The sequence below is a fragment of the Paramisgurnus dabryanus genome, chromosome 16 (assembly GCF_030506205.2).
Source record: "Paramisgurnus dabryanus chromosome 16, PD_genome_1.1, whole genome shotgun sequence".
In the NCBI taxonomy this organism is placed as follows: domain Eukaryota; kingdom Metazoa; phylum Chordata; class Actinopteri; order Cypriniformes; family Cobitidae; genus Paramisgurnus; species Paramisgurnus dabryanus.
Genome location: NC_133352.1, coordinates 12,619,529 through 12,633,156, shown reverse-complemented (window position 1 = coordinate 12,633,156; position 13,628 = coordinate 12,619,529). Strand labels below are relative to the sequence as shown.

The 13,628-nt window shown below is 35.4% G+C and overlaps 2 protein-coding genes across 4 annotated transcripts in view; both read right to left on the bottom strand.

Annotated features, from left to right (window-relative positions):
* Positions 1-1,465, bottom strand: part of LOC135748349 (lysozyme g-like) — a 133,418-nt gene extending 131,953 nt beyond the window's left edge. For both annotated transcript variants that reach the window (XM_073812125.1, XM_065266552.2), the window contains exons 1-3: positions 1,326-1,465; positions 1,107-1,190; positions 404-600 (exon numbers count right to left, since the gene is read on the bottom strand). In XM_073812125.1, the coding sequence (XP_073668226.1) occupies positions 404-600; positions 1,107-1,190; positions 1,326-1,329 (285 nt within the window). In that variant the 5' untranslated portion in view covers positions 1,330-1,465. The remainder of the gene's footprint in view (positions 1-403; positions 601-1,106; positions 1,191-1,325) is intronic.
* Positions 1,466-1,873: 408 nt separating this feature from the next.
* On the bottom strand, positions 1,874-5,282 carry LOC135748351 (lysozyme g-like). Of its 2 annotated transcripts, XM_065266553.2 has the most exons (4): positions 4,918-5,282; positions 4,420-4,558; positions 4,119-4,230; positions 1,874-2,050 (listed from the first exon to the last, which is right to left on the bottom strand). In XM_065266553.2, exons 1-4 carry the CDS (start codon positions 5,068-5,070, stop codon positions 1,987-1,989), a joined length of 468 nt encoding a protein of 155 aa, XP_065122625.1. In that variant the 5' UTR covers positions 5,071-5,282; the 3' UTR covers positions 1,874-1,986. The 2 variants fall into 2 exon arrangements, with proteins under 2 accessions (XP_065122625.1, XP_065122626.1); XM_065266554.2 differs by lacking the exon at positions 1,874-2,050 and having other exon boundaries at positions 4,072-4,230.
* Positions 5,283-13,628: the final 8,346 nt, after the last annotated feature.

The window sequence follows — 13,628 nt, the reverse complement described above, 5'->3', positions numbered from 1 at the left end:
TTTATAATTGTTTATTATAAATGATGACGTATGCAGCCTGCAAATGCGACCCGCCGGAGGCTACAGAAAAACAGCCAACGTCTGTGTCCATTGCATATATTTGACTTCCTCTAAGGTTTAAGCTGTTCTGGATCAGTATGTCTACCTTGAATTGTTTTGCCAAGTGTTTAGTGTAAATGCAGATATTGGATACGAGTCACTTTAAAAAAATAATGTAAGCGGGTTGTCAAAAAAATCTGAATTGGGCATCAAGATTTGCATTGTAAATCCAGCCTTAAAGTCAGTTGAATCTCTTTTGGGGAACCATCACAAAAAGCAGATAATAAACAGACTGCTGATACTCTAATAACTGGTAGTTGACAAGTTGTAAAATAAAGTGTTACCCCACCATTTCAAAACCAACCTGCATGAGCCCGAAACCATTGCCATGATCACCCCACCCATCCTTCAGTGCAGCTCCAGCTCTGGACTCTCTGGATATGATGGCAGCGATCACAGCTGGGTCCATTTGCTTTGCTTTACCAACATTAATGATTTTACTCTTGTATTTCTCCATTCGGTTCAGATCATTCTCAGCCAGTTTTTTAGAGGCTTCAACACCTTTGACAAGAATACATCATTGTTAACATCATCTGTGCTGCATATATGTGTGGCAACCAGGGGCATGGGGAGATGTTTTACAGTAGAGGTGCTGTGTGTATGACCGTAACTGACATCAACACGGCCCCGTAAATCCTTAACATTATCTCAGAATCAATAATAATACTTTAAACTTTTTCTTTGAGTGTCCGTGTAAATAATTTACTTTGACGTCAGAAGTATTCAGGCGAATAACAACGTACAGATTAGCTGGGACACAGAGCTTTTCAGATCACGTTTCAGGAAGAGATTGAAATCTGGAGCTACAAAAATTTACGGTATGTGGAAAATATATATATATATTTTAAATAAACCACGTAAACACATTGTATTATACCAAATACACAAAATAACAGCTCTGAATTCATAAATATAAATTAACCAAAATTTGTGTTGCATTTACAATCCTGTGAAATTATTTCTCGTGCTTCTTGTGGTATAACTCTAATGACATGTGATGCTCGTACCTGTTACAGTTAATTTGTCCTGTTTGGCTGTTGCTTGTGATGCTCCAGTTGTGTCTATTTTCGTGATGTCTCCATAAATGCACGCTGGAAACAGTATGAAAAAATGGCACCAAAAAATCCTTTGATGTTAGTAAATAATTGAAATATACAGAATATATAGCAGAGCTACACTTAAATACTGTTAGATCTTTTAAAGATATTATTTGAACTTCATCTTACCCATGATAAGATGTCAGAACTGAGTATTTTAAACTAAGGTTGATTACTGCTGGTCAGACAGACTCCTAAACAGTTTTGCTTTCTCTTTTCTCATGTTCTTCCTGCGAGGTGGGGGAACTGGTTTCCTCTTCCTAACTGTAGACAATGCAAAATTGATTGAGTCACAGGCCAGCGAATCACAAGTAAGCAGGTCTGAGTACAGCCTCCGCTCTCAGCTTTTGTTGAAAACACAAGCCAGAGGAAGAATATATGATAAAGAGAATAAAGAGAAAAACAATTGAGGAAGTAAAAAGGTGAAGTGAATACTTCACACAACACTGTAAATACACACATTTTCATAAAATTGCTTAAATATGTTGACACAAAAACCAACACAGAAAGTTTACCAATAACTATGAATAAAATAATAATATAGCACAGGCAGTTGATACTGAGATCTTTGAAGCTTATTATTTTGATTTTGTAGCACATGCAAGATGTTTGTTTACAATTATAAAATAACATAACGTGTGTTGCCTCTTCATTTATTATTTTAACATGTTAGCATAAGTCACATGCTGGGAACAATAAAACATAAATCAGCTTAATGTCAAACTTGCAAATGCAAAAAGCTTTTCCTTACCCTTTGTTTGTTCTGCAGCCATTGATGAAGTGATACTGACTATACTGATATGTGATTGGTTGGATATACCTCCTTGATTAAATCATGTTTGGTCATTGGGTCCCTTTTGTTGGAATATAACAAAAATGAAACATGCTCAGAATAGCATTTTGTGTATGTGTTATATTATTATTATTATTTAAGTTACATAGACTTTGCTTTCAAAAGGTCAGTATGTCCCTATGGATGAAGGGATTAAATGCCATTTCTATGTAGTGCTTAATACAGATTAGACATACATGGCTATGTAAGGGATAATGTAGAGGCAGCCGGTAGTTATCGGGAAATAAGCCCCGACAGTGTGATCAGGACCCGACGCGAAGCGGAGGGTCTTGTATTACACTGAAGGGGCTTATTTCCCGATAACTACCGGCTGCCTCTACATTATCCCGCTTATTACACGGCTACTTGTCACATAAGAAAAAAACCGGACATGAATATGAATTTGAAACATTTTATTGGCATATTTTTTTAAATTAACATTTTTATCCTTCCGCGAAACTTTGCACAGATGCATAAAATGATCGTAATACCTTATTAAGATCCTCTGCTTCATACTTGTCTGTCTCCATTTTTTTTCTCTTTAACCAGTCTTTGAGAAGTTTTAATGCCCATTCTGTATTTTTTTGTGTGTTGGCTTCGTAGCTGTCATGCTCTATTTTGTCAAGTTCAGTCTCAGTAAGCTGTCTGTGTCTTGTCGTGGTTGTCGAGTGTTTGTCACAAGATGGCGCCAAACAGACAGTAATCTTTATTGATCTTTATTGGCGCGGAGCGATTTTACTCGTACAAGTAGTACCGGCTATGCGTTATTACTTTGGAGCGGTTATTATTTGAAAAGAACGAACCTGCAAATGTCTCAACTGACCAATCAGAATCAAGCATTCCAGAGAGCCGTGTAATAAATATATTTAATATATTTAATATTAATAGAGAATAATATCCCACTGTAGTTGATAGATTGTCTCACTAAACATTTGTTGAATGATTGTTGGTCAAACGTGATATTTGATTTCTTCAAATCATATGTATTATTTAATTCAAATAATTTTAACTGATCCTAATTAGTAACAAACATCCTAAACAACTATGTATTACTATCATCTGTGAGCAAAGATAAGAGACCAAATGCAACAATGTTTAAACAGTGCCCAAATCCTCTGTCTGCAAATAGTTTGAAGGAGCACAATGTTTCAATTAAATATATTACATAATGGCCTTAAATGTGAAAAAAATGGATTATGGATATTAAACTCACTGGTGGATATTAAACTCAAATATTGGATCACTAATAAATTCATACATGAATTTTGATTATAGACTTTTTTATTAGGCTTTACTTATGTTAATAATTTATTTAAGCAAATATTTGACTTACTGAATATTAGTGAATATTATTAAATTTGAATAATATAATGTAAGTACATTTAATTTTATCCCATCATGAACATCATCATAATTAATGCACTGGGAAATAGTAATTTGACTAGATAAAACATAAAAAGATCAAATTGTTTATCTTAAAAATGCTTGTATTAATACCTAAAACTGGTAAAATAGAAAGATTTTATTTTTTTTTAGTTTTACTGTACACTGTAAAAAAATTCTGTAGAAATTACAATGTTATTGCAGCTGGGTTGCCGGTAATTTACCGTAGATCTTAATTTATGTTATTTACTGGCAAGAGTTTGTTCAAAGTTAAATAAATGTTAAATATAATCAAGTCTTTATCTTTACAGAATAAAATTATACAATAACAGCCTCATGCAAACCATTCTGGGAACCATAAATAATAATCAACCTTTTTCTGTTTTTTGCTTCAGATTTTGTTTCCCAGAATGTTTTGCTTGATGCTGTTTTTTTTTGTTTTACTCTTTAAAGACAAAGACTTTTAAATGTTTAATGTTCATTTAACTTTGAACAAAATGTTGCCAGTTAAAAACATAAATTTAAATCTACGGTAAGTTACCGGCAACCCAGCTGCAATTTCTACGGAATTTTTTTTTTACAGTGTAGCTTTAACCACAAAGAATAATTTATGTTGTTATTCTGCAAATAAAAGATTAATTTTACAATAACAGGATGAATTTTACAGGTCAATAACAGGTGGACTTCAGTAACCATTGCTTTTGTACCACTGGGCTCTGGCAACAACATCATTCCCATAATCATCTCCTGTGGTGCCCAAATCCATATACTCGTATGAACGGACATTCTTCACACCTGCATTGTAAGCTGATATTCCTCCTAAAAACATGTGACAGGCAAATTATGTACACATCTATATATAACACTGTTAAATACAAACATATAATATAATAATTCAATACTTGGAGCAATAAAACGTTTCAGTCAATAAAAACAGTCAATAAAAGCTACGACAATGGTCTCAGGTTTATTCATCTGATTTTAAAATGAATTTAATGAGTATCCCACCTTTAAGCTGCTGCTCTGGGGACCACTTTGGAAATTTTGCTTTAACTGCTTGACAATTATCAATGAGGATCTCTGTTGCTTGTGTGAGATGCTGCTCACTGTCCCATGCACCTACTGAAGTGTGGTAGCGTTTATCAATCTAAAAGAAACATCAGACACAAGAAGCATTTATAATAAGAATGTTATCATCTTATTATGTTGAAACTGATGAAAATAGTTCATGAAATAAAAAATAAATAAAAATAGCACCAAAAGTGGTTCTCTGGTTGGGAACCACTTTAGGTTAAAATGGTTGCCTTATGACTACGAGCCAGTAAACAACTTTTTGTGCTATCATTTAGCACCATTTATTTAGAGTGTACTATGTTAATTTAATGAGTAAGGCTTGATACAGTAAACCTAACATGTTAAACTTTATAAGCACTCTTTTATAAGCAAATCTTAAGTATATCTGTTCTTGTATTATCAAACAGAACGCACCCATTTCTCAAAACCAACCTGCATGAGGCCGAAACCATTGCCATTATCACCCCACCCATCCTTCAGTGCAGCCCCAGCTCTGGACTCTCTGGATATGATGGCAGCGATCACAGCTGGGTCCATTTGCTTTGCTTTGCCAACTTTAATAATTTTACTCTTGTATTTCTCCATTTGGGTCAGATCATTCTCAGCCAGTTTTTTAGAGGCTTCAACACCTTTGACACAAATAAATCATTGATAACATACAGTTAACTGAATAGAGTGCATATATTTCAAATATTGGTACATGGCACAAAAATAACACGTACACAATAAAATATTCATACCTTTTATAGTAAATTTTTCCTGTTTTGCTGTTATCTCTGATGCTCCAGTTGTGTCTATTTTCATTATGTCTCCAAAATTGCAAGCTGGGAATATGATCAAAATGATGTTAAGTATTTGTAAAGAACCACTTATACACTTAAAATTTAAGTTATTTGATATAAAATAAAAAACTTACCCATGATGTTGTGAACTGCAATACAAGTTTGAAGAAAAATTTAACTAGTTCAGACACCTGAACGGCATGGTTTTAAATGATTTCAGAGGGAGTGGTTTCTCTTCTTGAGGAATTGTTTTTTTAAGAACATAATGATGAAAATCTATAATTATCCTTTTTTATGAATCATCTTATTCCAGCCCACTAGAGTCAGTAAAACCTGTCCATAACTGGGCAGGGCTTTTAGGTGAGGACATGCCTTGAACAAAAATTATGGGAAAAGAAAAATCTGCATGATCTCACGAGTATTACACTGTCAGAAAGTATTTTCTGTCACTGGGGTGGTACCCTCAAAGGTTCATTTTTGTAGCTGGGTGTACAACACATTGAAATGTTGTACCTTTTGAAGTACATTCAGGGCCGGCTGCAGGATGAAATGACTGAGGGGGCATGTGAAATTGTTGAGGGGGCTTAACTTTATACCATCAATGAATAATACACACTGAGATCACGCTTTGAAACGACAGATTTTTAAATGCAGCACTCCATAAAACACTCCACATGCAACTGCACAGGTAACCAGAAACTGACTAGTAAAATTTAAACAGCGTAATGATAATAGATCATGAGATATTATTTGATAGACTAGTAAGTGTGGATTAAGGATGTTTAAAATCTCTATCCTGGTGGTCAGGCCATGAATAGATAAAATCAGCAGATTTGCAAAGGTTTATTTATCTCCAAATAAATTAAAATTAGCAGGGTAACTTTGCAGTATACCATAGGCGTAATATTTTACTATGTGATTTCCATATTATATACGAGAATATTCAATGGCAATAAACGTCTCATATGGCAATAAATATCCTCACAACATTATTATTTTTCAAAACTTTGCCAAAAATTATTTTCAAATGAACAGTTATTCAAAGAAGCACACATTATTCTGCATATGATTTGAATATTAGACGAAATAATTCTTACAACGGCAATGGACGTCTCATATGGCAATAAATATCCACATATAACTTAACATAACAGCATAATGAAATGAATAAACAGACAAGGAAGCAGGATTGACATGTAAATTGTATTATTATTGCCAGAGAAACAGCAATAGTACTGAAATAAACTCTGAGGGAAATGCGCCAAACACGCTGTTATAACCGCAGTCTAAATAAGCAATAAAAGTGGATAAAACATTATTATCTCTTAAAAGGTTATAAGACAAAAATTATATTTAACGCAAATGTATTCTTACTCAAAGATGCACAAATTATTCCATATATTATTTTCTGTTTAAGAGCACGTTCGTCTCTGGCCTCGCTCTGTTATGTAATAGCTGCTTGACAGATGCGCAACCGCGTCTTTTTAAACAGGTATCATTATAACCTTTATAACAGTAGAGTAAACTTTATAGTTATTTCCACTGTGTTTGTCTGATATGAATAACACAGGTCGGCAAATAATTATTATTATTTGAAAATAATACTTATTTATTATTTGCAAATTCTTCTCTTATTTGAATAGATTTTTATTGCTGCTTCCACAGACATCAGTGTGTATTTAAAAAAACTAAATGTAGGCTATTGTTTTACCAGTGCTTACGTGTATTTAAATGTCTGAAATCTAAAATAAACATTATGAGGTTGAAAACACTGCATTGATATATGACAGCGCTGAGCTTGTCAAGACGTTTGTATCTGGCAGTAATGTCACGTCACTGAACATTCTAAATCCCATATGGGTATAAGGTTAAATTATTATTTAACTCATAACGTTGAATATTTTATTTGTAACCATGAATACAAAAATGAAACAGAGGGGGCACAAATCAGAACTGAGGGGCAATGTCCCCTTTTGCCCCCTCGTGGCGCCCGTACGGAGTACATTATTAAGGTCCTATTGTGTACCTATAAGGACCAATTTTAGGGGTACAAAACATTTAACTGTACCTTTAAAGGTACACATTATCAGGGACGTGCACAGGGGGGTTGCTCAGGTTGCCCGGGCAACTGCCCATATGCCCTTCTCGACTCAAGTTGCCCTTCCGAGGTGAAAAATAAATAAATTGTACTTTTACTTCATTTACACTATGCAGCGTTCCTTCGTTACTGTATTTTAATTAATTACGAAATTTGTATTTTATTTTTAAATTGCTATCTTGTGTTTCTGGCGCATTCGCGAATTAATGACTCGTTTGAGTCGATTCCTTACAAAGTGTTGCAAATAAACGAGTCTTTTGAGTCGATTCTTTACAAAGCGAATGGGCCAAACGTTTAAATTGGTTCGCGAATCAGTTTGAATGAATTGTTCAGATCGCTGCAAAAACGGAATCGTCCGAAGCTGTTTTACTCGTAACCTATGTAGAAACACGCAGAATATAACCAGTTTTGGGTGACGTGGAAATGAATTTACCAATCTTTTAACTTAAAGCAAAACTTCACACATGTACCCGCCATTACATACACGCGACCTGTTTGTCTTCAGACACAGTTAAACGCGAGCAACCCCCAGAAACACTGAAGCACAGATTGAAGAAAATCCATCGATGATTGACGTCTGATTCGCTGTATACTGTACTGTATATGATGTAAGTGATTCTCACAAAACACACGTGACATGACAACGTAAGAAAACATGAGTTTTGTCTAAAATCATTTTTATGTAAGTGTAAACTGTCAATGTCCTTAGACCATAGGATATTTCTAACTTTATACATATGCAAAACTGTTGTCAGTTTACTTGTCTGATATTTCAGCTATAAGCTACATCAACATTGAGACTAGAGTTAATTTGTTAATTTGAAATGCCTGTCTATTCTGTGTTTGTATTCTTTTTTTCTCTACTGTTTGTGTATGTTGCAGTTTTACACATATTCTTCTGTTTGTTGTGGAGTCAAGAAATGTCTAAACATTAAAAGATGAACATAAGACAAAAGTACAGAATCTGTCACATTATTATTTTTTTAATGGTCACTGAGCTGTGTCCTGATTGTTTACAGATGAAAAGCATAAAATGTGTAGGATCAGTTTGATTCACTTACCGTAAAACTTCAAATAATAGCCCGGGCTTTTATTTTCCCAAACCTATCGTTACACCAGGCGTCTAAAAGAGACAGGCGTCTATAAGAGACAGGCTTTTAATTTAATTGTTCCAGCATGACAGCAGGAGGTTACCACATATTACGTTTTATTTATAATTTGAATGTGTTTAACAAATTAGTTTGTGTAAGAATAACAGTATTAAATTATTGGCAGCATAAATAAAACATACGAGGATATGCTTTTTTATTGGTTGTTGCGTGAAATCTTACCCAGATACAACAGTGCTATTTTCTGATTGGCTATTGTGTAGCGTCTTTCTTTTTTTTGGATTGGCCCGCTCGACTAGAACTCCAGGGGAGACGGGCTTGATAGAGAGAGCAGTGCGGCCAGATACATTTTGGGCACTGCAGTATATTAAACATGAAAAATAGTGTTTCCGCGTGAGAAATACAATGTGTGGCGGGCTATTAATAGCGGCCTCAAAACACTACCGGCCCACCCGGAAAAGTCCCGACTCTCCCAATTGCCACTTCGCTACTGTCATCATCGCTGCAATCCTGGCGACGAAGCTTGTTGTGTTGTCATAGTGATGAGTAATGGAACGACTGCGTCTGTCACGTGACATCTACCGGTAATCAAAACTTTAGCGTGTGCAATCTGCACCATAGAACTGGATTAAACAGACGATCTGATGGGTTTTAGAAGATTAAATACAACCCGAAACTAAAAAACAGACCAGGCCTTTATTTGAGACAGGCGTTTATTTACCCAAACCTGTTGTCACACCAGGCGTCTAAATGAGACAGGCGTCTATTTGGGACTAGGCTATTATTTGAAGTTTTACGGTATGTGCATTTGTGTACAACAGGGGTGTCAAACATGCGGCCCGCGGGCCGGATACGGCCCGCAAAGGTGTCCAATCCGGCCCGCGTGATGATTTATACAGTATTATTAAATATTAAATACATATTTTAAAAACCCTTTTAGGCGGGTGTCTAGTTCGTTTTTAATATGAGAGACTTGCGGAAAGCAGCAAAACGCGGAACATAAACACGGTGCCCAAAAATCTTGCCGTTTTATTGTTACCGCTCCGCTAAAGATCCACCGATTCTGGTAATCCACTTCGTGTTTTCCCGCCCGCTCCGCAGCATCTCTGTGTCCACTCTCTGCCTGGAGAGCGAAGACGACAATTTCCGAAGTTCGTTGCATTAACAGGTAGATTCATTACATTATATCAGTTGTTAAACCGCAGAATTAGTAATTTGTAAGTATCTTTATGTATTTCTTCCGGTAATGATTTGCTGTCAGTGTTCTAAAAGTGCTAACAACTTAGCAAGCTAACAAAACCAAAATATCCACATTCTTATTTATGTTACAATGCTTGTCTAATCGATTTAATGTTCCCGATCAGATCTAAGTTAATATAAACACTAAATTTGCTGTTGTTGGCACACTTTGTAGACAAAAAATACAAAAAAAACAATGCCTTCACAAAATAACGACAGAGAACGGAAAGAGAGGCTTTTAGCAGCAGTTCAACATTGCAAATATGGATTCAAAGCTCCATCAAGCCAGCAGGTAAATCATATTGAATATTTATCAGATTGTCACACTTTAATTCTTATTATATTTCCCATTATAATCACTTGTCTAAGTTGATGCTAGTAATTTAATACATAATATTTATAATACTTTATTAAAACCATAATAATAGTACCACCCCCCATAGTCCCATTTTTGTTTTGGGCCACTGCCCCATCTAGCATTTTCTAAATGACTGTTCTCATTACAAATATATTCTAAAGAAAAGTGAATGGTTTATAAATAATTTTGGCATTAAGGCAAAAGAAGTTAAATTAAAGCTTTTCAACCTATAAGGCCTGGGTTTTGTTCAGATGTAAATTTGTGTGTATAATATACAGTATGAGTGTGACCTTATGAAATGTAGTTTTCACAGAGCTGTGTGTTTCTCTGGTTTTCTTGCTAAACAAACTAATTAATTGGTTTGTTTAGTTAATTTTAACACAATTATCAGCACACTAAGGTTTAAAAAAATTATCCGGCCCGCACTTCATGGCGTTATTTACCATCCGGCCCTCAGCCTAAAATGAGTTTGACACCCCTGGTGTACAACATACATAAGTCAGCATTTAATGCTGTTGTTCTTTGTTGTTTAAGCTTATTACACGGCTCTCTGGAATGCTTGATTCTGATTGGTCAGTTGAGACATTTGCAGGTTCGTTCTTTTCAAATAATAACCGCTCCAAAATAATAACGCATAGCCGGACTATTTGCACGAGTAAAATCGCTCCGCGCCAATAAAGATCAATAAAGATCACTGTCTGTTTGGCGCCATCTTGTGACAAACACTCGACAACCACGACAAGACACAGAGAGCTTACTGAGACTGAACTTGACAAAATAGAGCATGACAGCTACGAAGCCAACACACAAAAAAATACAGAATGGGCATTAAAACTTCTCAAAGACTGGTTAAAGAGAAAAAAATGGAGACAGACAAGTATGAAGCAGAGGATCTTAATAAGGTATTACGATCATTTTATGCATCTGTGCAAAGTTTCGCGGAAGGATAAAAATGTTAATTTAAAACAAATATGCCAATAAAATGTTTCAAATTCATATTCATGTCCAGTTTTTTTTCTTATGTGGCAAGTAGCCGTGTAATAAGCGGGATAATGTAGAGGCAGCCGGTAGTTATTGGGAAATAAGCCCCTTCAGTGTGATACAAGACCCTCCGCTTCGCGTCGGGTCCTGATCACACTGTCGGGGCTTATTTCCCAATAACTACCGGCTGCCTCTACATTATCCCTTACATGTATGTGTTGAAACATAAACAAAGGTTAATATAATGTGACATTCTAAACTTCTGACATACTGATTCTTATCTTACCAATTTCTGGTCCCCACAGCAAACAGAAAAATCTTGTCTTTACAGTTCTGATACTTCTGGAGGGCTGTGTGTGTGTGTGTGTGTGTGTGTGTGTGTGTGTGTGTGTGTGTGTGTGTGTGTGTGTGTGTGTGTGTGTGTGTGTGTGTGTGTGTGTGCGTGTGTGTGTGTGTGTGTGTGCGTGTGTGTGTGTGTTTGCGCGTGTATATGTAGATTTATTTTTTCATGAGTAACTAGTAACTCGCTACTTGAGTATTATTTTCATTGCATACTTTTTACTTCTACTTGAGTAATTATTTATTTAGTTACTTGTACTTTTACTTGAGTAAAGTTTTTGGCTACTCTTTCCACCTCTGTTAAAATCTTCATGAATCTAGGCTGAGTTTGCCACAATTAAGCCTAAATAATCAGACAGATAGCAGCTAGCTATCATAGCTTGCAGACAAGCAGCCTAGGCTACAATTTTTTTGTTAGGCATTAGGCAAACATGTTTGCTGATTTTAATAAAGACCCTGTTATTCTCAGTACTTCATATAGGCCGTGAGTTTAAAAAAAAATTTTTTTGGGGGGGTGCCCTTTATTTAGGTCAGAGCAACTGCCCCTAAAAATTCCTGTGCACGTCCCTGCACATTATGTCTTTAAGTTACAGTAATGTACACAAAAATGCACAATATTAAATTATATACCTTTAAAGGTACAAAACAAAACCTTTGGGTAGCAGCCCAGCATCAGAAAAAGTACAGTTTCGTACCTCTTTTTCTTACAGTGTACTATGTATTTTTACAAGTTGGCTAATTTGTATGAATTTTTACAAAGTGAACCATAGGATTATCATAAAAAAAAGAAACCCCACCCCTAATTGCAACTTCAAAGGGGTGAAAGCAAATTGTACAAAATTAGCCACTAAAAAAAGGTACAAATTGTCATGAGATAGCGTTTTAAAAAAAATAAATAAATAAAAGAAAGAAAAGAAAACAAAGGAATGAAAAAGCTAAAACATAATATCACAAATGTCACAAAACATCTTTGTAAAACACAATGAAAACCCAACAAAAAGAGGTGAAACACACTGTCAGAATAAATGGTCCCAAGCTGTCACTGGGATGGTAAAAAAGGTACCAGTTAGGTACAGATATGTTTATAATCTGGTACTAAAATGTAATATTATGATGTGCAAAGGTGTATTTTTTAAATAGTACTGCCCCAGCGACAGCTAGGGACCAATGTACAGAAGAAGGCAGTTTATTTTGCCTACACTATATATGAATATATGTATTTGTTTTTTATTCAATGTGATCAAAGTCAATAAAAATTCTAAATAAATTAACAAATTATGAATTAAGATTAAATGAACGAGGACCAGTAAAATAAATGTTTAGATATACATGCGTTATATTTTCTTTTAGGTTTTACATTTATTTAAACTTTTTTTTAATTAAAACGATTAAAACAGCACAGTTCAGAGCCAGTGTTTCAGTTTGTTTAGTTTTTAATGAAAAAAAAAAAAAAAAAACTAAGGAATCATTATAGCCTACTGTATAACCATGTCTGAGACGTTTAAGTCACCTCTCTCGTCTCCCTTATTTCATCGTCACTAGTGGTAGTGCAACCGATTGAACAACATCTGTAATGAACAACGTGGTAAAAGTTACTGGCGGGCAGAGGAGAAAATCCTTGTCCCTCCAGGTGGGCGTGACATCGCGTGGAAACTACGAATAAAAAAGCGTGTACTGTCTTTAAGGCGGGATGCGTTCTGCGCAGCCAATAGTATTAGTGTTGAGGGGCGTGTCCATAGATATGTATATAAAGGCTAGATGGCTCGTCCGCGCTGATGGCCAATTGAGTGGAACGTCCGCATTTTGGCGGCCATCTTAGGACAGGGCGCTCGCTCACTCGTAGCATTGAGTTTTAATGATGCAGGTACTTTTAAATGACCATAACTTGCTTAATTTTTTACCGATTTTCAAACGGATTGGTTTGTTATAAACGTCAAAGATGTACCTATGACACTGAATACGTATACTAAAAATAAATAAAAAATTCATGAAACATGTTAAAGCATCCAGAATTATAGCCATTAATAACGTTTGTAAAAAACCAAACCGTTTGTAAATCCGTCAAGAATTCAGCAAGTTACGAGCATTTTAGTTGGCGTATGTCACTCACCTTCCGTCCACAGCAGCAGGGAGCAGCACTATGGCAGCACTGACCTAAGATGGCCGCCAAGTGACGACACAGCTGACTCCGCCTTGAGCCATCTAGCCTTTATATACATATCTATGGGCGTGTCTAT